The 26,283-nt window shown below is 35.8% G+C and overlaps 2 protein-coding genes across 7 annotated transcripts in view; one reads left to right on the top strand and one right to left on the bottom strand.

The window, feature by feature from the left end:
• The window catches only part of LOC125681531 (cyclin-dependent kinase 7-like), a 153,643-nt gene that overhangs the window by 15,930 nt on the left and 111,430 nt on the right, over window positions 1-26,283 (top strand). The gene's annotated exons all lie outside the window — the stretch shown is intronic.
• The window catches only part of LOC130046424 (A-kinase anchor protein 7-like), a 44,303-nt gene that overhangs the window by 11,514 nt on the left and 6,506 nt on the right, over window positions 1-26,283 (bottom strand). The window contains exon 2 of one of the 6 annotated variants that reach the window (XM_056154605.1): window positions 20,791-20,867. The exons of 2 other annotated variants lie outside the window; for them this stretch is intronic. In XM_056154605.1, the coding sequence (XP_056010580.1) occupies window positions 20,791-20,867 (77 nt within the window). Of the gene's footprint in view, window positions 1-8,644; window positions 8,762-20,790; window positions 20,868-25,870; window positions 25,920-26,283 lie in introns of those variants that run through there. 3 more of the 6 variants (XM_056154610.1, XM_056154607.1, XM_056154608.1) reach the window with 3 other exon arrangements.

The following is a 26,283-nucleotide window of genomic DNA, read 5'->3' as shown; positions in this document are numbered from 1 at the left end:
GTGAAATTCATAATCATGTGAATGCAATAGCTGCAGAACTGTAGCTCTCTGAGAAAATATTAATTGGTACAGATCTGTCCCAATATTTTCTCAGAGAGCTACAATTTTGCAGTTAGTGAATGTGGTTAACTTATACTACCATTAAGATATGTAATCTCTTTCTAATATTTGTTTAATTTGTACCTTTTTCATATTGTACAACAAAGTATAATTTAATGCACATTAATCCTCGGATTATAATAATTTTTTTAAATTATTTTTTTTTAGGCTTAATTTTTTTTTAATTTATTTGTACAAATAGAAATTAAGTGCATCATAATATATACTTTTAAAGGTAAGATGTACAATTGATATATAATCACTCATACCAACCATTCATACTCCACTCAAACATTTCAAAACTATGGATTATAAATTTTGATTAGTGCAAAATTTGTTAATTTCTATAAGGTCATCTCAAATCTTTTAAAATCATTTTAGTGACTTTTTGGGGGAAAACACCTGAAACACTTTTAAAGCCAATTTAAATGGTCCAGGTCAAGCATATTTTGCTTTTAGGCCAAATCTTTGTAAGATCATTTGTGCACTTTGACAATTATTTCTAAATATTCGGGCTAGTATAATGAAGAAGTATGGATGTTTCAATTTTCATTAACATTTAATACCAAAACCATATCTCCTTTGCTTGACCAAAAAAGCCCCCCCTCCACACACACACAGTGAGGTCTAGATCCGCCACTGTTTAATCTGTGATTTTGGGGCGAAGTTGGATCAATTTCATTTTATAAACAAGTCCAGTGGTACGATGGATTTTTCATTTTCAAGACAAATTAATAGAAATATAAATTGTTAGCCAGTAAAAAGAAGTAATGATTTAAATCAGATACTTGGAACAGTGTTGATGTTAACAGGGACCTATATACTAGTTAGTATATAGGTCCCTGATGTTAACTTATGAAATTCTTATATTGTATACAAGATATTATCCAACTAACAGATAGACTTTTGCAATTATATCTTATGCATTATGAACTGTAGCTAAACAATATCACTATTAAAATCTTATGTCCATTTCCATGTAGTTGGGAATCAATTAAGCTTTCCTGGTTCCGATTTTGATTTAATTTTTATTTTGTGAATATAAATCAATATTTGTCTAATCACAGGAACCGGTAATTTTGTTTGTAATGATAATAATGAGAGTCTATACGATACCCCCCCCCCACCCCCGTGTTTTTATTAGGAGGTGGTATTGAATACACCCGTAAATACAGGGCCGTAAATTACATGGAGGCGGAGGAGGCAGCTGCCTCCTCCAACTTTTGAGCCAAAAAAAAATAAAATTTAAAGTTCATTAGAATTTATGTTGTTTCCAATAACTAAGAACATGATACCTCCCTTAAAAAGCATTCCAAATCTTTCTTTTAGAATGAGTTAGTCAAGTAACATCTTAGAAGGCCCTAGAATCAAGGATTTTGCACGAAACGTGTTCAGTGTGCACAAAATGTGCTCAGCGTCTGGGGGCCTCGGCGGCCCCCAGACCCCCGCCTAATTTCCTGCCTCCTCCAAATTGAAGGTTAATTTACGGCCCTGAAATATCATTACAGACAAAATGGTAATATATTTACAAGTGCACTTTACGTATTGTTCTGCACGGGCAAGGGCACAGGCACCGGAAGTATGGATACATGTATTTAGAGATTGGCCTTCTACTGGTATATAATAAAATGAATTTTATTATACCGGTAGAAGGCCAATCTCTATACCGGTAGAAGGACAATCTCTAAAGCTTACAAAAAAAAACGTGAAACGATTACATGAATCGAAGAGGGATGAAATAGACTACGAATTCATACACTTCAGAGAAATTATTCCCATGAAAAAAAATATGAAAAAAAGTTGAGGGGGGGGGGTAGTAATATCCATATTTAAGGTGCTTGTGGGCAAGGGCGCATCCAGGAATTGTTTAAAGGATGAGCGGATTGCGACCCAAGTTTGTGTCTATTCCGCCCCGGCCCCAAAGAGAAGTGAATATCGCAAACTGGTAAAATGACCAGTTTTGTTTAAAACTATGGAAGTAAAGTGGAGTGACTACAACCCTCTCGATCCGCCACTGATGAACAAGAACTACATTACGGGGATTAGGAAGCACAGGGTTCATTTAGAATAATTGTAATCTTTAAGGAAATCTTCGTGGAGCACATTATCGCAAATACTGAAATAGTTGCTGAAATTGAACCTTACCATAATTCCGCCGGCGCGGCGAGGATTGCAGCTATTTTCACTTTCACATCGCAGGAGGTGCGTTTGATGAGCTATCAACTTATAAAGACAGTATCTCCTCATATCTACATGTACAGGGGCGGATCCAGGAATTGTGGTTACGGGGCGCCACTTTATGAGGCAGTGGGTCCATGGCGAAGCCCTGGTTGGGGCCCAGGGGGCGAAGCCCCCGGAAACTCCTGGGTTTTACAAATTTTATGGGGCTTGAAATATTTCTCCTATTTAGTCATTTGTACTACATGTATTTTCTATCAATTTAATAAGGTGAAATTAATAAAATGACCCAAATTTTAAGGTTTTTTGGGGGGAAAATATTAAGTTCTCCCAATAAAGTAATTTAAAAAAATTAAAAGATTTTGTCATTTATTTCTCCGCCTACGCCCCCTCTAAATCCGCCACTGATGTATATTGCAATAATCTACCAGAATATACTGACACCTTATAGGTGATACTTCATTAGTACAAATGGACACCACCACCACCACCATCCCTCCAAAGGGAGGGGGTGAGACTAACAACGAAAGGGGAAAAACACATTCCGCAAATTATAATATACATGTAACAGGCTGTCTTTGCATTTAGTCCGAGTGTTTTCAGTTATCTTTTTAAAAATTCTATATATTGATTGCAACACAAACATCCTATTATAATTACATGGCGATGATAAAGTCTCAGTAAGTTTCCACAAAGCTGAAAATTGGTATACACCATATTGTACAAACTGATACAGAACTAAAATATTGCGGAAACTTATCAAAACTTTGCGGTAGACTATCAGTATAGCAATGTGCATACTAAAACAGAACAGTTTCTGCAAACCGAAATTTGCGCAAACTTGATCAGCTTTCAGCAAATTGTCGTTGCGGAAACTACTTGAAAACAACGTAGATATATCAAGTTTCAGCAGGACACACCAAGTTTTTGCAGGGAGAAAGCTATCAAGATGAAAAATGAGTGCGGAAACTTGACGAAAACCACTTGTACACCTAAGTCTATGTAGTGAAATTTGTATTTTTCATCCATTTGTAAATTGCATGTTTTTAATGAAAAGAACTTATAATAATTGACATTAGTAAATACTATGTAATATTGCAGGTAAATTTTGTAGGGTATATAAGCGAGTGGGGGGGGGGGGGGGATTCAGACCAGCTTTTAGTGTTAGGAATTGCATGCTTTAGTCCCAGTTTGTGTTACTCTGAAGGGAAGTCCCAATTGGTTATTAAAATGCACGTACATAGATCTATACATTTCCATACACCTATATTCAGTGCAACCCCCCCCCCCCCTAAAATTTTCAAATTTAAGGTAAATCGCGGTATCTTGTTTAGAAAAATGTACTAAACGATAAAAGAAGCAATAATTTCTACCACTCCCGGAGAAATAAATGACAAAATCTTTTGATTTCTTGCATTACTTTATTGGGAGAACTTAATTTTGTTCTAAAACCCATAAAATTTGAGTCATTTTATTAATTTCACAAATGACTAAATAGAAGACATATTTCAAGCCCTGTAAAATCCCGGAGCTTCCAGGGGCTTCGCCCCCCTGAACTCCACCAGCGCTTTGCTCTGGATCCACTGTGGGCCTCAAGGCGGCCCCCAGACCCCCTGCCTCATAAAGTGGCGCCCCCTCCCTGTAACCGCATTTCCTGGACCCACCCCTAATATTACGAAGTTCATACAGCCAGAATCATCGAAGCTTAGACTGGGTATTTTGAATTGAAGATTTCCAAAACGCAGTTTGACAAATAAAAACGGGTGTGTAATGCTCTAGTATGAAATTATATTGGAAAAGAAGAATCTACACGCGTGCACATGCGCATGCCTTTCTGCTGTCTGACTGGCTCTATCCTTCAGACTCTCGCGTTATAATCTAGGGGATAATTGAATTATCTCTCAAGATCCATGCAAATGGCCACATTCAAGTAATAGACAATTGTGTAGTATTACATGAATTTACATTTGTTGATTTTAAAGCAAGATAACCATGAATTATGTATTGTATTCAGAGGCGGGTGCAATATTTCAGTTTGGGGCCCGGAGAAATTGCTGGGTGGGTGGGTCTAAAGACCGCCTTTAGACCTCAGTAAGTCCAGGACAAAGTCCTGGGTGGTTCTAGGGGACAATGCCTATGAAAGCTCCCGCTTTTTTCTCTCTTCTTTTTATTGCAAAAACTAGCACCAGTACTCTTTAAAGTATTTTGATTGCATATCTTTATTCTTAAAAGCTGTATATTTGGCATGCGCATATTTAATATACATTAATGAAAAAAAAGTATAAAACTATATCGCATTAAAAGTGTACAAATTAAGTTTACTTAGTTCATTCCCAACATTGGGTGCATGATCTTTAGTTCCTTAGAATGTATTAAGTACTAGAGACACACGTTACATGGATATGAAAACAGACTCAGATTTGATTGATAGGATATTGTTTAAGTTTCCTCTCGAGAATTTTTCACTCATATGAAGACGTCACCATTACCGGTGAAGGGCTGAAAACATAGGCCTATGCTCGGTGCTTACGGCCTTTGAGCATGGAGGGAATTTATCGTGCCACAGAAGTTGAGACAGTGGGCCTCGGTTTTTGCGTTCTCATCCGAGGACTGTCCCATTGGGTCGTCTCTTACGACAGGCAAGGAGTACTGAGGACCTATTCTACCCGGTGTTGTAAAGCATAAGATTCTCCCCCGCATAGACTTTCCCTCCGGAAAAACGGGCCCGGGATAGACATTCCCCCCGGAAAGATGGGCCTGGAATAGAATTTCCCCTTACGAAGAATTAACCCGGGTCCAACCCAACCCCCCTTGGAAAAACCGTCCCAATATAGAAATTCCCCCTAAATGACAGTACACCCCCATTCTTACATTTTAGCTATGTATCTGTTTCCATTTCTATTACTAGAATTATCTTGCTTATTTAGACCCAGTAATTCTTCTGATTATTTTTGTGTGTGTGTATCGTGAACAATCATCATCTTATGATTTTTTATAAAATGGAAATTGCTCAAATCGTGTAATGGTATATCAAAATTCATTCAGACATCTTAAAAGTCTTTATCGTTATTTACTAGTATCTAACATTTGAATTAGTAAAGTTGGGAAGAACTTAAATGATTTTTTTAATTTAAATAAACGAGAAAATTTAATAACTTTTATTTATACAGTTCATCTATTTTACTTTTCAAATATTTTAATTATACATCTTACAGTCGATTTTTTACGAAAAATCCTACTTATATTGACCATCGTTAAAGTCTTTTGGTAAGCATATTGTATTTATAATATGCATTTCAAAGTTTTCAGCGTGTAAATCCAACTTCATCATGTCAACAACAAAAAATATTCGTTTGTTTTATGAATATCGTAATATTAATGAGCGCATATCTATTTCCTTAAACTATTATAACAAATGAAATCCGGAAACAAGGGGGGGGGGTTCTATATATACCAGGGTGATTTTTCCGCCAAAGGGGAGACTCTTTACTGACTTTGTACATAGGGGGAAATTATATGCTGGGGCGCAATTCCGGGCCCGTTTTTCCGGGGGGGGGGGTCTATGATACAACACCGGATCCCCACGGGATAAAACATATCTGATATACATATTACATGTAAAAGCCCTACATTAACTGGATACTGGATATTGGACTACAAGGGCTTTGCAATTGAGGACTAACCAAATCACGGTTAGGGTGGTTCGGGAGGGGTTGTCCCCCTCCTTTACGGGAGAAAATATTGAAGCAGAGCAATTTCAAGCACATTAAATTCTTATCTTTGAAATGATGGGGGGGGGGGGGTGCGATCTCCACACCCCTTAATTCCGCAAGTGAGACTGTTAGTTAACTCTATGGTAAAATTTAGAAGATATAAAACAGAAAGAATTTTGATACAAGTAAAAAGTTTCATATATTTTTGGAAAATTATCTAGATGTGCAATATTTAGGATTAAGCTCAATAAAAATCCGAAGTATGTAACATTTGATAAGGGTAATTTTCGCATGGGGCGCCTCTATGCCGGCTTGATTAGATCGCGTCGTATACGTACATTTAATGACAGAGTGAAATTTCAGTGTTTTTATTGAAGAAAATATGTGGTTGTCATAGACAAAAAACTCCGCACTTTTATCGTGTCCAGAGTTAAATGTCGCACTTTTAAAGGTATTTTGTTGATTAGGAATATGCATTGATTGATCACTATTTTACGATCAAGTGTTGCATCTATATATTTTGGAAAATGAACTATACGTGATGGCTGGTCGAGGGGTTGGGGAAAGGGTGGGTGCTTTGATCAGTCCGCTACTAAAGTTTTCCTAGTAATGAAGACAGTATTAGTTCTTCATTGTAAAATCTATTTCCAATATCAACCGTAACTATTTCAACTCCAGTAAAGCTTCCACCAAAAATTACAACAAACAACAAATCATCAATACATAAATGTTCGAGATTATGTCTCTAGGTAGTGTCAAAAATAACAACGAAATCTTTCTTTGGAAGCGGAAGACCATAATGATAACAGAGATAACAATGAGGTCTTCAGTTGGAAGCGGAGGACCTGAATTACAGTAATCAAAAAACCCATATATACTAGACTAGATAGGTTAGGGTCAATGACTTATGATCTCGTATCTGACGAAGCGTAACGTGTAGAATTTAATAGTGTAGTTTGTTAATTGGGAATACAAAATGACTGACTAGTGGGACCACTATTTTTTTTAAATTTTATTATTATTATTTAAGTAGTGTCAAGAACAACGGAATCTTCCGTTGGAAACGGAAGACCTTAATGATATCTTATTCAGGTTTCCATTTGGGAGCAGAAGACCTTAATTACAAGACTTGTTCGGTTAGGGTCAATCTGTTATGTTGTCGTGTCTGACGAAGCGTAACGACTAGGATTTAAAAGGATAGTTTGTTAATTGAGAATACACAATGACTGACCAGTTGGGCCACTATATTTTTTTTTTATCCGTGTGATTATTTCCTGTACATATAGTATTGAAATTGTACATTGTATAGAATATCAGGGACTAAGTAGAGTGATTGATCAGTATTTTCCGTTCAAGTGCCATTTCTATCTGGTCAAAACGAGCCTTTTGTCAATTTTGGACAATAAATCCTGCAGGAGGAGGGGTGGCTTCTGCTCCTCCGCCGCTAAAGTTTTTTTTTTTAAATTTCAAAATATTCAAAAATAAACACGATTATCTATTCTAAATATTTAAATTATTCAAAATGTTAACGTTGTCTATTTCAACTTCCAATATAGTTAGGAAGCTAAGTGAATAACGCTGAATATTACCGCAGATATCCATTGACTTCATTTACCTAATTATTATAGATCAACACAATTATATTTATACATTTACTTAAAAAAGTGGCGGATCCAGGGGGTTAAATTGCAATATGAATACTTTACTTTTGAAGAAGAAGAAAATAGAAAACCCAAACAAATAGAAACTCCAAATAAACAATGAAACATACTAGTAAAGATCACAGGAATTTATCACGTACAAAATCAGTATCTAGGTAGTATTAGTGGGTTAGTGTCTGACGAAGCGTAACGGTCAGGACTCAATGGTGAAGTTCGTTAATTGGAATTACACAATGACTGACCAGTGCTTTACGTTCAAGGGTAAAAATGGGCCACTTGTCAATTCTAGAAATTGAATTGTGCGAGGGAGAGGGGGATGTTCGCTCTCAGTCATCCACCACTAAAGTTAATAAACATCATATGATGAATTCCTTAACATGTATATATGTAAAGTATTCAAAATGTTAACATTATATCTACTTGTATTTTAACTTCCAATAATGTTACAATGATAGATGAGTACCGCTGTTATAGGCATCACCAAAATTATCTAGCTAGTGGCGGATCCAGAGGGGTAAGAAGTAGGCATAAAATCGTGATAACAGTACTTTGCTTTTGGAATAATGATAAATAAACCCTGACAAGACAACCCTGATATATATATAAATGTCCGTGATCATAGAAATGTATCACATAAAAAATCGATGACTAAGTGGAATAACAATTAATTGTCAATGATAACAGGTTTTCATTGCGAAGCAGACCTTAATTACAATAAACAAGTACATCCATACATACAAGACTAGTTCGGATATGTTGTCATGTCTGACGAACCGTAACGAGTAGGATTTAAAAGGGTAGTTTGTTAATTGGGAATACACAATGACTGACCAGTGTCCCCACTACATTTTTTTTTATTTCCGAACTAAACATCGTGTGACTGTTTATACCATACAGATATGAAATATTCAAATTGTACATTGTAGAATACCAGGGACTAAGTAGAGTTACAATGGGAGTAGTTTTTTTAATTGGAAGTACACAATGACTGACCAATATTTTCCGTTTGAAAGTGCCATTTCTATCTGGTCAAAACGAGCCTTTTGTCAATTTTGGACCATAAATCCTGCAGGAAGAGGGATGGCTTCCGCTCCTCCGCCTCTAAAGTTGTTTTTCTAATTTCAAAATATTAAAAAATAATCCTCGTATGATTATGTATCCTAGATATTTAAAGTATTCGAAATGTTAACGTTGTTTATTTCAACTTTCAATATAGTTAGGAAGCTAATATTAAGTGAATAACGCTAAATATTACCGCAGATATCCATTGACTTCATTTACCTAATTAGTAGATCAACACAATACGTCTACCTAATAACTGGCGGTTCCAGGGGGTTAAACTGCAATATCAATACTTTGCTCTTGAAGAAGAAGAAGAAGGGGGAAAAACCAAACAAATAAAAACTCCAAATAAGCAATGAAACATACGAGTAAAGATCATAGGAATTTATCACGTACAAAATCAACTCACGACTAAGTAGTGTCAGTGGCAACATAACGGTCTGTATTCAATGATGAAGTTTGTTTATTAGAAATACACAATGACTGACCAGTGTTTTACGTTCAAGGGTAATGTCTATCTGGTCAAAATGGGCCGCTTGTCAATATTAGAAATTGAATTGTGCGAAGTAGGGGTGGGGTGTCGTTCTCGGTTATCCACCACTAAAGTTAATAAACATCATAACATCATATGATGAAGGCATGCCTTCATCATATGATATATATATATATATATATATAGTATTCAAAATGTTTACATTATATCTACATTTATTTTAACTTTCAATAAGTTAGAATGATAGGTGAGTACATGTACGTACCGCTGTTATAAGCATCACCAGAATTAATTAAGCTAGTGGCGGATCCAGGGGGGTATTATAAGAAGTAGGTATAAAATCGTTGTAACGGTACATGTACTTTGCTTTTTGAACACTGATAAATAAATCAGATAATCCTGATATATAAATGTCCGAAATCATAGAAATGTATCACAATACAAAATCGTTGACTAAGTAGTGTCAATGGATTGATTTAAGGTTTCATGTCCAACGAAGCGTAACGATTATGATTTACGAGGGTAGATTGTTAATTAATTGGGAGTACACAATGACTGAAAAGTGCTTTACATTCAATAGTCGTGTATATCTGGTCATTAAGTGGCTGGGGAAATAATTAGTATTATGCGTGAGGGATGGGAATGGGACGGGGGATCCGCCCATTCGCCACTTAAGTTATAATTTGAAAATAAACATCGTATAGTTAAATTCTTTTTCGTATACAAGGTATTCAAAATATTAACGTCATCTATTTTATCATCCAATGAAATTAAAATGATAAGTGAAGACTGTTGTAACCACACAACTTGTGTAACTAATTAGTGGCGGATCTCGGGGTTAATACATTTGTAAGTAGACCTAAAAATTTGCGATAACATTGCTTTGCTTTATAAGTAAAAAAGTCTACAATATTCATAAAACATTGATACACAAATGTCGAAAATCATAGAAGTTTATCACTATAAAATCGCTCGAGATGTTTAGAACACTTAGAGCCGAACTTCCCTAGAGTCGAGACGTCTGTTAACCGTTTATTCTGACACGCCTGTCAAAGTCTTTTCGACGCTTAAGGTAATGGTAGCAATCGGAGAAAGTACTTTGACTTGAGAATGAATACGATTGTAGAAGGGAGGGAAAGATGGACCGAAGCATGCATTTTGTAAAACGATTCTTGTGTTGTTAAATAATCGAGAATCTTATTTGAGATGTCTGATTCGGTTCACTAAACAACTTAGCATCACCTAGCAGAGTTCATCTTTCACCGTAAGCACTTAACACTAATTTTAGAATATGTAAACAAGTTGTAAGTTAGGCCAATTCCGTAATTCAACAACATATCACAGGAACTGGTAATTTAATATGTAGTAATAATACTGCTACCCTTTATAAAACCACAAGGATGGTGGGTGACGATAATTTTAAGAACTATTTTGAAACGAAGTTTTGAGTGAAGTATCAGCCCTTGTAGCCCCCCCCCCCCCCCCCCCCCCCCCTCTCCCCCCCAATAGCAGCTGATTAGGGGATGGTACGGTATATGGTATACCCACACTATTATTAATACACTGACAAATTACCGGTTCCTGTGAACATATTTTAACACCTGACGACATATGAAGGGTTGTGAATAGTGAATGTGAGCAACTGCATGTGGATGCACGGGCAATGGAAGTTGATGTAAATAGATACATGTAGTATGTGCATGTATATATATTTATACATGCACATACTATATATTTACATTAACTTACAGTGCCCGTGTGTGAATGAGTATTTCATAGTGTTCTTGTCTGCTTGTTGCAATAATATAGTCCCGTCCAATTTTATATGGAGATTTTTGTGCAAGGTTATATGTATACAATTAAAATTGCATGGGGAAAAGTTTAGTAATTCAGAGCTCTAATATCGTTTATTATCTCTCATGTTTTTTAGACATTTATTCACAAACACATAGGCCGACACATAAGAGTTTATAATTACTATATATATTTAAAAATTAATGTCATGCCTTGGCTTTTAAGTATATTTTAAGAATCATGACAAACAACACTTTTTAAGATACAATTTTCTGTTTTATTGTTATATTCATGGAATAAAAATCCCATCCTGTGCTTTATTTGGGATATCTATTCCCATTCATGCTCAAATAGGATATTTACTGCCATTTCATGTTCATTATGGGACATTTCCTCCTATGGGACATTGTATCCCATAATAAGTTTAAATATGGGAGTTAAAATCCTATGGGAGAAATTATATTTTTACTCCCACAGGATTTTTGGTGGGAGTGAAAATCCCCCAAGTGGGATTAAAAATCCCTCCAAAATCCCATGGGATTTTTTGATTTCAGGTGAAATATCTTAAAAACTACAATAGTTACAAGTTTAAATGTTGGTGCATGTCTTGTGAACATAAAATCCCATCTTTTTTTGTAAAGGGTTTATTTGTATCCTTAATAAAAGGGTTGGCGAAACTCCGGACTTTTGTCGTGTCCAGAGTTAAATGTCGCACTGTTCAAAATAAATCTAGATAGCCAAAAGTATTGCACGGAAGACACGCTAGCACTAACCATTGGGGAGTTTAGAACTCTTTGGAAACACTCAAACACTTCAACAATATACATGTACAAGTAGGGTAGGCGCTGGATATATTTTTCGGTGTATTTAATGAGAAACCTTCATTCCTACTGTATAAAGTCCCAAGTTATTTTGTACTAACTAACAAATGAAAAGTCATGTTTAATAGAATATGCTATGTAAGTAGTGGGTGTAAATTGAGAAATTGAAGAGTAGGACATGCGTTTCTCACAATACAAATCCTCTACATTTGACTTGCCAACCAGATTATTTACCTTTCCATCTGAGGATAATGCAATGGAACAACAGTGTTAGGTGAAAGCATTCAATCATAAGAATCCAAATGATTTAACAACAAAATGAACTCCCAAATCTGATGTTTTCTTTTTTTCATGAAGCACCATCGGAATGTCCTTTACAATGTGTATAAATTTCATGACCACTTTCTAAACTAAGTATACAAGGGAGGTAATAAGCTTTGAATTACCTCCCTTTTCAAAAAATTGTGAATTTTACAAGATTATTCCGATTTTCAATTAAAGAAAATAATTTGATGGAATTTATATATATATATATGTAATTTATTATATGTTTTACAATAATCTTTAGAATATATGCAGACTATCAAATAAATAATAATAACATGCTGAACCATAACCACATAATATAGAGAAATTGGGAAAATTTAAGTTTTGGGGTGGAAATTGGTACATGTACTCAAAAACAGGGTAGTCCAGATACTAAATGAAGCATTGCTCAAAAACCTGTCAATATTTTTTTTTTGCAAACACTGCAATTAAAAGCTATTCATATACCTAACTTCCTGTAGAAATATGAAGGGATGAAACTAATCTTGATTTTGAGGTAGGCGTCCTTGAAGTTATACATTGATATGTTCACTTGAGGTTAGGATTAGGGTTGGCGAAATATTTTTTAATTGATAACTTTCATGATTATATTCTTTTCATCAACAACTACTGTTAAGAGTAATGGGGAAGGGGACATAAAGAGGTCATGAATGTACATGACACATAAGTCTCATGGTGATACACCCATGTCTTATGGTATGACTATGTCAAAACCAAATAATCAATTTTGACCTTGAGGTCAAAGTCTTATAGAGGTCATGAAGGTACCCGACACATCGTATCATGGTGATACACTCACGTGTCAAATATGCTATGCCCATGTCAAAGAACAAAGAAGTCATGGCCCGGACACGAATCCATTGTAAAAACCTTTAATTTTGACCTTGAGGTCAAGGTTATATGGAAGTCATGAAGGTATATGACACATCGTCTCATGGTGATACAATCATGTGTCAAATATGGCATGGCTATGTCAAAGAACAAAGAAGTCATGGCCCGGACACGAATCCATTGTAAAAACCTTTAATTTTGACCTTGAGGTCAAGGTCATATGGAATCCATGAAGGTACATGATACACCGTTGCATGGTGATACACTCATGTGTCAAATATGGTATGCCTATGTCAAAGAACAAATAAGTTATGGCCCAGACACGAATCCATTGTAAAAAAAAACAAAAAAAAACAAAACTTTAATTTTGACCTTCAAGTCAAGGGTCAAGGTCATATAGAGGTCATGAAGTTACTCAACACATCGTCTCATTGTGATCCACCTGTGTGCCAAATATGGTATGCCTAAGTCAAAGAACAAAGAAGTTATGGCCCGGACACGAATCTGCACAGACAGACGGACGGGCAGACAGACAGACGGAGTGATTCCTATATACCCCCCAGAACTCATCTTCCCAAGTCAAGGGTTTCTGATCCGCTCCTCTCAAGTGAAGAGAGGAGCGGATCAGAAACCCTTGACTTGGGAAGATGTCCAGAACTTCGTTCGGGGGGTATAAAAATGACAATTTTTATATATGTTAATGAGTTCGTTTCCATGGATAGATAGATTAAATAGTGTTTAACGTCCCTCGCGAGAATCTTTCACTCATATGGAGACGTCACTACTGCCGGTGAAGGGCTGCAAAATTTAGGCCTATGCTCGGCGCTTACAGACTTTGAGCAGGGAGGGATCTATATCGTGCCACACCTGCTGTGAAACGGGACCTCGGTTTTTGCGGTCTCATCGGAAGGACCGCCCCATATAGTCGCCTCTTATAACAAGCAAGGGGTACTGAGGACCTATTCTAATCCGGATCCCCACGGAAACAACCCCCGAACCTAACAATGTTGAAAAAACACAAAAGGGTACAATTTAGCAGTTGTAGATCCAAAAATCGCTAAAACGCATCAAAGATGCGTACGACCGAGTTGCAGTTTCCAAAATTATGCACGCTTGCATTCACGAAGTAAAAACATGCACGTATTTAATATAGTTTATAAGTATGAAGCTTTGAATGGCCGCAATAGGATTTAGTGTGATAATGACCTTGACCTTTGGATTTCAAAAGCAACATGAATCTTGAATGTCATCAGGATCTGAAGTCTGATAAACATGCACCAGCAAGTACATGTATAAAAGTTAGAGGCAAGCTCAAATCTACAGTATATAGTGACCTTGACCTTTGGACCACAAAATAAATAGGAACCTTCCTCTTTTGGATGTGATCATGTTATGTAAGTTTCACACAGATGCCCCTAGTAGTATGAAAGTTAGAGACTGGACAAGCTTCACTCTATGGCATTTAGTGACAAAGTGACCTTTTGTCAAATGTGCCATACATCGATGAATGTCTTACATGGTCTTATCACACAGATGCCTTATGCAAAAAAACTTAGTCAGAAACTAGGTGTTTTTTAAGGAGATTGAGTACTTTAATGTCAAAGGAGGCACTACTCAAAATTTACAATACTATTGTTTTTCCTCATTAAGGTCTTCCGTCTCCTGCGGAAGACCTTACTATTATTGTTCGCGTTCTTCTTCTTCATTATTATTATTATTATTATTATTAAGGTCTTCCGTCTCCTGCGGAAGACCTTACTATTATTGTTCGCGTTCTTCTTCTTCATTATTAAGGTCTTCCGTCTCCTGCGGAAGACCTTACTATTATTGTTCGCGTTCTTCTTCTTCATTATTATTATTATTATTATTATTATTTTCCTTGGTAGTACACGCGTTTTTCTCAGCCATTTCTCGATCGATTTTCACGAAATTTTCAGGAAAGATGTCTTTTGGTGATGAGACTTTGCTTGCAAAATTTCGTGCTTGACGTCACTTCCGGTCAGGAGTTATCTCTCTTTTAGTGACTTTTTGAAGGGCCTTGTTGTCCACACATCTCCTCCGTTAGTTTTGAAGCTAGAGTCTTGAAATTTCTACACAAGATAGAGTAAACATTTTAGAAGATTTGTGGGGGATTCGATTTTACCGGAGGCGATTTGCCTAAACGCTCGCCTGGACCTGAAAAAATGGATGCCAAAATTTTTCGCCGATTTCGGCGGTTTTTGACCTTTGATCTCCAATATCTTTTTTCTTGCAAATATTTTGTTAAGACATGTAGAACAAAAGTTGTGCACATTTACGAGATCTTTTCGAAAATATCAAGATTTAGGGGCTAGCCCCTTAAATTAGGGATCTAGAAGGGCTCAAATTCTAGATCAAATATCTCAAAAATCGTTAATATTTTGGTATAAGTCAAAGAACAAAAAATGTTCATCTCAACAATCCAAATCTATTCATATAAAAATTTAGGTCATATGTTACGTAATAAGGGATTTTAAGGGCCAAAACATAAATTTTTTACCCCTTGTATCTCGAAAACGACAAATATTTTGAAAAGCAATAAAGAACAAAAGTTGTTCAGAATGATGATCTGAACAATATGCATATTTCGTTTTTACCCTATGTGGCCCCGTTAGGGAGCTACAGTTTGGCCCCTAAAAATTACTTCTAGAAATAACTCGAGAACGGTAAAGAATTTCTAAATACTTGTTGAACAAAAAATGTTTGAAATGTCATGACCTTTCTTACGATATCAAGCAAAAGGGGCTGACCCTTTAAATTAGGGGCCCAGAAGGGTCCAAAGGTTTATGAGAATATCTCAGAAACTATTAATATTTTGTAATAAGTCATTGAAGCGGAAATGTTCATCTCAATGAGCTTGTTCTTATCAAATCAAAAAGTAGGTCATATGTTACGTAATAAGGGATTTTAAGGGCCAAAATCATAAATAATTGACGCCTCATATCTTGAAAACGACAAATATTTTGAAAAGCATTATTGAACAAAAGTTGTTCAGAATGATAATCTAAACAATATGTACATTTCGTTTTTTCCCTATGTGGCCCCGTTAGGGAGCTACAGTTTGGCCCCTAAATATTTCTTGTAGAGATAACTCGAGAACGGTAAAGAATTTCTAAATACTTGTTGAGCAAAAAATGTTTAAAATGACAAGGCCTTTCTTACGATATCAAGCAAAACGGGCTGGCCCTTTAAATTAGGGGTTCAGAAGGGTCCAAATGTTTTTGAGAATATCTCAGAAACTATTAATATTTTATAATAAGTTGTAGAAGCGGAAATGTTCATCTCAACGAGCTTGATCTTATCAAATCAAAAAGTAGGTCATATGTTACGTAATTAGAGATTTTAAGGGCCAAAATCGTAAATATTTGACGCCTCATATCTTTAAAACGACATATTTTTTGAAAAGCATTATTGAACAAAAGTTGTTCAATGTGTCATAACCTATCGATCAATATCAAAAAATGGGTCTGTGGGCCTCATGGCTCGCCTGTAGAGTCGATTTTTGTCGATATCAGTCGATTTCAAAAACTTGTAACTGGTAAATATTTTGTAAGGACATATTGAACAAAAGTTGTTCAGTTTATCGAGATCTATCGATTGATATCAAGAAATAGGCCTATGGTCCTAATGGCTCGCCTGTAGAGTCGATTTTTTATCGATATCGGTCGATCTCAATAACTTTTTACAGGTAAATATTTTGTAAAGACATATAGAACTAAAGTTGTTGAGTCTATAGAGGGCTAACAAATGACATCAAGAAATAGGCCCGCGGGCCTTATGGCTCGCCTGGAGAGTCGAATTTCAAACGAATTTCACCGCAACTTTGCTTCAGAAGCTTATGATATGAAAAATTGATTATATCTAAAGTGTCTTAAAGTCGGAAACTAAATTGGGACTCATTTGTCTTTTTTTTTTTTTAACTCCGAGTGCATCAACAAATCGGACGGAAGACCTACTCGTTGCTCGCAACGAGATCGTGTCTAGCTTTAATTATTGTTGTACAGTATGGCAGAATACAAAGAACAAGACAAATATTGATATGCTTTTTAAATTACAAAAGAGGGCAGCAAGGATCATTGTACATATCAAAGTACCTCATTCAGTGTCAACTTCTTGCATGCTATAAAATTTGAGATGGATGCCTTTGATTGACTATTTTATTTATCGAAAAATTATTCTTATGTTTAAAGTTTTACATCATATGACTCCAGAGTATTTGCATGCTTTTAGATTTGTGAATGAGGTAAACACAAGAAATACAAGACAGCTCTACTAGTTTTATTTATGTTACAGAATATTTTAGAAGATCTTTTATCATTTCAATAGCAATTTTATGGAACTCGTTACCAGATTTTATAAGAAAATGCACAACTACCACAGCTTTTAAATCAGCTTATCTAAAACATTATTTTGATCCTCAATGATACTCGTGTGTTTATTGTCTCTTTTCATTTAGTTCTTATCTGTATGTATATAAATTGTGATATTTCCATGCTTTGTGATATATGTTCTCGATATGTATATATGTTATAGACAGGACCACAATGTAAACTAGTTTATACAACTAATTGTGCAATCCTGTATAAATAAAGAATATTATTATTATTACCTTGACTTGACCTTTGACCTCAAAATAAATAGAAACCTTCCTCTTTCGGATGTGATCATGTTATGTAAGTCTCACAAAGATGCACCAAAAAGTATGAAAGTTAGAGACCAGACAAGCTTATTGTTGACGCCGCCCGCCCGCACGCCCATACTTCGTCAATTTAAAAGCCGAGATTTGCTACGCAACTCGGCTAAAAATATGTTCAACAAACAAATGGGTTATAATATGAATATATCTAATGACCATCATACAAACAGTCTGTGTGCAGACACTATGATGTGAAAATATTTTCCACAAAACACAAAAACAAATCACCCAAATTTCAGTCCGAATTTCCTCAGCGCCTTTAAAAAATATCTTTTTGAGGATAGAGTTTTCTAGAGAAATGGTCAAAAACATTTTCTGAATGTAATTAGATCTTAATTATTTTACTATGATTTAAAGATGGTATCCATATCTACATGACTAACCGAAAATATTGGCATGTTAGTGAACTGGATAAAAAGATATGATGAATTGAAGGTCATCTGAGGTCATTGAAAAAATGCTACAAACAAATCAGACTGATTATCTTTTCTTTCCTTAAAACACATTTTTTTAAAAACAAAAAACCATCTAACAAAATATTTAAATATCATGCTCTTACAAGTGATCGATTTGTGAAAATATTTTAGTTGGTATATCAAAACATACCAAATTTGGAAGCAAAAAAGTCTGAATTTCCTCTGTCTTTTTTGTTTTGTTTTGGCTTTTTGAGCGTGAATTGTTTAGATAAACGCCAAAAAATATATCCAGTATGAATGTATTTAAAAAAATTTAAATTTTATTTTAAAAATACATAAATGTACCAAACCAAACCAAAAAGAAGAGAAGAAAGAAAACCTTAAAAAACATAACACCGACCAAACTAAATGTTCTACTTTTATTAAAGATACTTTAAAGAATCTTTAACCACAATAGTCAAATAATTCAAACAAACAATCTGACATTCGATATCGATACAGTTCGTGTGCCTTAGTATTTAATAATCTAAGACAGTCGTGTGTCATTAGGTGTAATTGAATCAATGTAATTCATTATAGTAAAAGTGTAAAATGTGAAAAATACTAATAGAATTGACATGAATCAACGGATGATGGACGCATTCTCATTAATGAGTTAACTAGATATTCATGTAAAGAAATGCGTAATGTAGATCAACATAATTATGTACCCCTCTAAACTGCAAATGTTGATGTAGATGCATGTGTAAATTATTTGATTGCTATTGATTCTAACTATTCTAAAGTTTCAACTGATATTCTGGAGAAACCAAACATGTTTCGAAATGGGAGGGTGTAACAAGATCATTTTTTTGGCCCAAAGAATGTCGCACACTAAACATTTTCATAATTTTTTTTAATAACAATCGAAGAAAACAAACAGTGAACAATTTCATAACTCCTATAAGGAATATAAAATAAAGAGTTGGGCAAACACGAATCCCTAGACATACCAGAGGTGGGATCAGATGCCTAGGAGGAGGAGGGGGTTAGTAATTCATCTCTAGATTTCCTACTTTATTATTTTAAATAATCTACACAAGAATTATAATGAAATGTTTGTGTTGGTTTTCTTTGTACGAAATATGGGGATGGGGTGGGATCGGGTATATTTGAATATTGACTTTGGGTATCAAATACCCCTGTTTTAAAGTAAAAAAGAGGCAGTCTAGAACACGCTTACAAGTCAAGCTCCGACCCCCCCCCCCCCGGATCTGCAAATGAAAATTAGATTGGGTAAAATAAATGTACTATTTAAAGCATACAATCATTATTTGATGAGAGCAGCTACAAGATGATAAAGTAAATTTTGATTTCGCCTATTACGTATTTCCTCCGTTTTATGACATAGGTGTTATGACACGTATCGGCCGATCTAATTTCAAATCCAAACATTAACAATATATAATTTTCATTCAAATAAGCAATTAAACTTACATAAGTTTCAGTTATGTTTGCAAAAAAATGCATGAACACCTCAATTGGAGCCATTTTCTCTGCTGAATAAATCGATCGGTAATAAATTCCGCCATGCATATGCAGAAATCAGTGCTAAATAATTCGTAGCCTGCTTTGTATTTTTCTAGTTATTATGTTACTTGAGGCTACATGTATCATAGATGAACCAATGAATTGCAATAAATAATTCACTTAGTACTGGCTACATGTACATGTATGTACGTGGGCGGTAACACGTATACCTATATATGGCGACAAAATAATTAGTCCCCGAGTAAAGATATTTTCAGTTATTTTATTATTTACGAAATCTCGGAATATATTACAAAATCTTTATTGATACTCTGGCATGATAAAAATTTTGCAGAATTTTTTAACCCAAAGTTTGTTGTCGTTCAATTTGGCTATACTTTTAAAATTGTGCAGAGATTCTGTTCGACGTGTTGCGACTCCGTCTTCCATCTCTAGTTTGAATAGAATACACAGTTCTAGAAATATACAATGACATGCGGTACCCAATCTAATTAAAATTAGATGTTAGATCCGCTCACATACTCGTTACACAAACTGTGTAGCGAGTATGTGAGCGGATCTAACATCTAATTTTAATTAGATTGTGCGGTACCGTATACCGCGACATCCGTCAAACTCTGTCTGCTGTCGACGTAAACAACGTAAACATGGCGTCGAAAATCACGCGCTTATGTCGTTACTTCATATTTGCTAAAAACAAGTCATAACGGCATTCCATTCTCTTACCAGAGACATAAGATCCCAACTGTTATGATTTATGGTTTTGTATTTCAAAAATATGACTTTAGTCAAAGTGATAATCAATGTATGTCACGACAATAATGACCTCCGTATGTTAGTTGAATTGCGCAGTGACTTCAAAAACGTCACAATCACATCCCCTTAAGAATATGTTCTAAGTTACATTTCATAGATAACAAACCTACCAATGACAATCCTTATTCCATTTTGCATTTTAGTCACATTCAGTCAGTCATATCTCACAGAAAATCCCCAAAAAGAAAGGGAAATGATTCATCTCCCTACTACCAAGAAAAAGTTAAAAAGCTTCCATCTTTTCAAAATGAATCTAGTAATTCATCAATCACATCATACATCAAATTCAGCACCCTCTTGTACAAAGCAAAATGTCTTAAAATATTTTCACTTGCCTACATGGGTTAAAATTTTGTCCAAGGTGATAGGATCCCTTTGTGTTCAATTCACCTGCAGAAATAATAAGAGATACCTGTCCCCTCTAAATTAAGAAATTCCCCCACAGTGCTGAAAGACATGATAATTTATTGATTGCACTTTATTGATTACTAAAGTATTTCTAATTATCAACCAAAATTTGAATATCAGTTGTTGAGTTACAAGTAAGATACAGCACTCGCAATTCTTTGTTATGTAAACAAGGCTCGTGCAATGTGCCAAACACCAGAAAATATTAAGAATTAAAACATGTAAATAGAAAAATATAGATATATAACAAGCGGTTATCTGAACACATTGTTTAACGTTCTAAAATTAAATCTGTAAACCTACGATGTTATTTTACATGGGTTTCACAAAACAAAGTCAAAGCAAATGACTTTAAAAAATAACCGCATTTCCTAGAAGTCAAAGTGAAACTTTTTCCACATAGCCCATTCCCGCAAAAATTGCACACGGGTGTCCTGTTAAGTCGTGTTAGTGCAAAAACAGCGCTCTTGATAGCCGAGACAAACAACAAAAGTATCTACAGTCAGAACAAACAACGATAGCGATCTCGATAGCCAAAACAAACAATGGTCTTTATAACCAGAGGTTTCGATAGCCAGAACAAACAATGGTCTCGATAGCCAGAGCAACACAGCGGTCTCGATAGCCAGGACAAACAATGGTCTCGATAGCCAGAGCAAACAGCGGTCTCGATAGCCAGAACAAACAACAACACCGGTTCCGGTACAAAGACAGTGACGATGGGGCAACCAAAAAATCGGACGTGTGTGACTGTGTTCCTTAACAAGAGGCCCAGGGGCCTTATAGGTCACCTGAGTATCATGTAACAACCTTCCAATGTTTGAATTAGGTTTGTGTTTAAATATAAGAATTTTACTTTTGGATGGAAGAAACATTGAATAGCTATGTGGTCAGCCCCGCCTTTGCACCAGAACCCCTGACCCAGGGGCCATAAATTTCAGTTTTGAAAGAAGCATCCTTGATCATCATTATCATACTATTAGTTTGTCTACTTAATACCCAGCAGCAGAGGAGAAGATTTTCAAAGAAATAAAATACATTTTCACTATATGATCAATAGGGCCCCACCCTAATACCAGAACCCCTGACCCAGGGGCCATGAATTTCACAATTTTGAAAGAGGCATCCTTGATCATCATAACCATGCTATTGGTTTCTCTTCTTAATACCCAAGGACAGAGAAGAAGGTTTTCAAAGAAATAATGCATTTTCACTAAATTACTTATAGAGCCCCACCCTAGCACCAGAACCCCTGATCCAGGGGCCATGAATTTCACAATTTTTAACAAGAGGTACTGTGAGCAATGCTCACTAAGAATACCCCCCGCTTACCCCAATCTCCCAAAGGGTGTTGGTAATAGGTATAAACTACCTCTTTTCTGAGTGTTGTTACTTCGATGTCCAGTGCGCATGACCTTTGACCTTTTGACCCCAAAATCGATAGGGAACATCTTCATCCCATGGGTAGTCCATATGTATGATATGGTGACTGTAGGTGGAAAGGATAACGCTTTAGAGCCCGGAAACCATATTGCTACTTCAATGTCCAGTGCGTGTGACCTTTGACCTTTTGACCCCAAAATCGATAGGGATCATCTTCATCCCATGGGTAGTCCATATATATGATATGGTGACTGTAGGTGAAAAGGATAACGCTTTAGAGCCCGGAAACCATATTGCTACTTCGATGTCCAGTGTGCTTGACCTTTGACCTTTTGACCCCAAAATCGATAGGGAACATCTTCATCCCATGGGTAGTCCATATATATGATATGGTGACGGTAGGTGGAAAGGATAATGCTTTAGAGCCCGGAAACCATTGCGTCTACAGACGGACGGACGGACAGACGGACAACCCGATTCCAGTATACCCCCCCCCCCCCACAACTTGTTGCGGGGGGTATAAAGAGGCATCCTTGCTCATCATTACCATGCTATTAGTTTGTCTACTTAATACCCAGAGACAGAGAAGATTTTCAAAGAATTTCTACATTTTCACTATATGACCAATAGAGCCCCACCCTAACACAAGAACCCCTGCCCCAGGGGCCATGAATTTCACAATTTGGTAGAGGGCTCAATGTTTATTATAATTATGCCCACAGTTTGACTTCTTGATGTCCAGGAGTAAAGAAGAAGATTTTTTAAAATTACACTCATTTTGATGGTTTTTGCCCCACCCCTCAGGCCCCAGGGGGGCAGGGACCACGAATTTCACAATTTTTGTTCCCCTCCACCCACAGATGCTATATGCCAAAATTGGTTGAAATTGGTTCAGGGGTTTCAGAGAAGAAGCTGAAAATGTTCAAATGTTAACGCACGACGACGGACAAAACAGATAGCAATAGGTCACCTGAATGAATTCAGGTGACCTAAAAACTGCGACTGCCGACTCGCCTTCTTAGCAAACCTTCAGCCATTGTGGATTTATACACTGTGTTCTTAACAGACTGTTGTTAATATTTAATTAATGTTAAAAGTGTATTCTTTTATCAAAAATGGTAAACTTAAATCATGTGTTATTCTTTAACACACTTCAACACTGGTAAAATCAAGATTATTCCTTGTGATGTGTCTATTGCACATTGAAATTGACTTGTCAATATATATCTTGAATTGTTCAAATAATTATAGATATATTCCAAAAACATATTTTCATTTTATTACATATATTTAAATAATTTCTTTCACATGGTATGAATAACTTATTTTGGGTTGTACAAAGATTATACTCATTAATCAATCTTTAACTGGACAGATGTACATTAAATCTTGCTCTTAAGTTATCCAAATGATCTTTGAATCTACAGCTGAACATCATGGCTTACTCCAAAAGGGCTACTGGAATCTTAATTGGACAGAGAGCTTAAATTAGTTCAAAGACTATAATCAATTCCTCTATCTGTGATGCGCTTGTTAAATCTTCGCAAATTTTGTGGTACAAAACTGCATATATTTATATCATGAATGTTAGTCTAGAAACAAAATAAGTATTCATATCAATTGCTGTGTAGCTATATTTCATGAAACAAGAGCAACGCCAACGTGGCATAATACGCTCGTAGATTTTGCTCAAGGAAAACATATTTTAGTGGGATTCATATTTTAGTGAAGTTAGCACTGTCCTCTGTGAGCTAATTCATTATTTTGCTTGTAGAAATGGATATCAAGATATAAAGAGGGATATCCTTAGAATGCGCTACTTCATAAATATGCTAACGGTTCGGTTTGTATCCTGCCCACAAGGTTTTCCTAAAAAGTGATACTACGACCTTGACCTTTGACCTTGAAAAACAATAGGCACCTTCCTCTCATCATGATGATCAAATATACCAAGTTATAATATCCTGGAGCTTACGGTTCGGTTTGTATTCTGCCCACAAGGTTTTCCTAATAAGTGATACTACGACCTTGACCTTTGACCTTGAAAAACAATAGGCATCTTCCTCTCATCATGGTGATCAAATATACCAAGTTATAATATCCTGGAGCTTACGGTTCGGTTTGTATCCTGCCCACAAGGTTTTCCTAAAAAGTGATACTACGACCTTGACCTTTGACCTTGAAAAACAATAGGCATCTTCCTCTCATCATGGTGATCAAATATACCAAGTTATAATATCCTGGAGCTTACGGTTCGGTTTGTATTCTGCCCACAAGGTTTTCCTAAAAAGTGATACTACGACCTTGACCTTGAAAAACAATAGGCATCTTCCTCTCATCATGATGATCAAATATACCAAGTTATAATATCCTGGAGCTTACGGTTCGGTTTGTATCCTGCCCACAAGGTTTTCCTAAAAAGTGATACTACGACCTTGACCTTTGACCTTGAAAAACAATAGGCGTCTTCCTCTCATCATGGTGATCAAATATACCAAGTTATAATATCCTGGAGCTTACGGTTCGGTTTGTATCCTGCCCACAAGGTTTTCCTAATAAGTGATACTACGACCTTGACCTTTGACCTTGAAAAACAATAGGCATCTTCCTCTCATCATGGTGATCAAATGTACCAAGTTGTAAAGTTCTAGGGCTTATGGTTCAGTCTGTATCCTGCCCACAAGATCCGGACAGACGGACGGACGACGTCATACCATACTTCGACGGGCGTATAAAAATGTGTATTTCTTGAAGTAATAATTATTAAGCAAGGTTACGGAATTGCTCTCTAACATATTTAGGGATTACCTCCCTTAAAACATTGCTTTTTTGCAAATACTTACCATTTCAAACATTTTTATGGCCTGATTTTAAGCTATAATTTACATTTCTATACAGATGCACAAATTGACATAGTTTGTTGATTCTAGGACTCATATTTACATAAACCCCAAAAAAGAGTTATGCCATATACAGGCTTTCAAGTGACATTTTGCAAAAAATAAGGGCCATTTTTAGGGCAAAATTATCAAAAAATAAGGGCCTTTTTAAGGATTTTTAAGGGCTTTTTAGACAAAAATAAGGGTTAAATTTACAAATCAATAGGAAAGAAAAAATGTTTTACTCACCATTAATTATTTGCAAGAGCAATATTACAATAAAGTGCACCGCCACGGCACATGATACGCCCGTCACATATTGTTAACAGTATAGATTGTACCCATTAAAACATTTTTTTTTATATCACCTTAATTAAATGTCACAGTGACCTTAAAGTAGGATGCGACACACCTTCTACCTAAGATGCATTAGTTGACCAATTTTGGTGATTCTAGGTCTAATAGTTTTCAAGTTATGAGCCGGACAAGTTTTTGCCATATATGGCCATATCTTCTTAATGAAAAGTCACAGTGACCTGGTTTTAATGTGCGACACACCTTCTACCCAAGATGTATCTACAGACAAAGTTTGATGATTCTAGGCCTTGTAGTATTTAAGTTACGGGTCGGACACGAAAAGGCTAACAGACGGACGGACAGACGGACGGACATGAACGCCATACCATAATACGTCCCGTCTTAAGACGGGCGTATAAAAACTAATTACCCACTCAGAAGATCATACCAGTAGTCATCAACAGCCAAATTTGGCATTCAGCACAAACCATGATATAATTCAGGTGGACTCCCATAGCTCACAATCAATGCTGAATATAGCTGATAACCATCAAGATGTCTTCTGAGATGTACAGTTAATCAACATATTCATTTTCTGAAAGTATACTAAGACTAAATTTAATAAATTCCAACACTTACTTAATGTCAAATTTATCTAAACTTTTAGAATTTGAAAATGTAGGAATTTCAACAAAAAATTAGGGCTTTTTTAAGATTCTAAAGCTCAAATAAGGAAAATAAGGGCTGTAGTAGGAAAATAAGGAAAATAAGGGCCCGCTTGAAAGCCTGCATATATGACCATATCACCTAATTATAGGTCACAATGGTCTTGATTTAGGGCGCAACACACCTTCTTCTTAA

Source organism: Ostrea edulis, chromosome 2 (genome assembly GCF_947568905.1).
Source record: "Ostrea edulis chromosome 2, xbOstEdul1.1, whole genome shotgun sequence".
NCBI classification, from domain to species: domain Eukaryota; kingdom Metazoa; phylum Mollusca; class Bivalvia; order Ostreida; family Ostreidae; genus Ostrea; species Ostrea edulis.
Note: the sequence above shows the minus strand (reverse complement) of the source record. Positions and strands in the feature narration are given on the sequence as shown.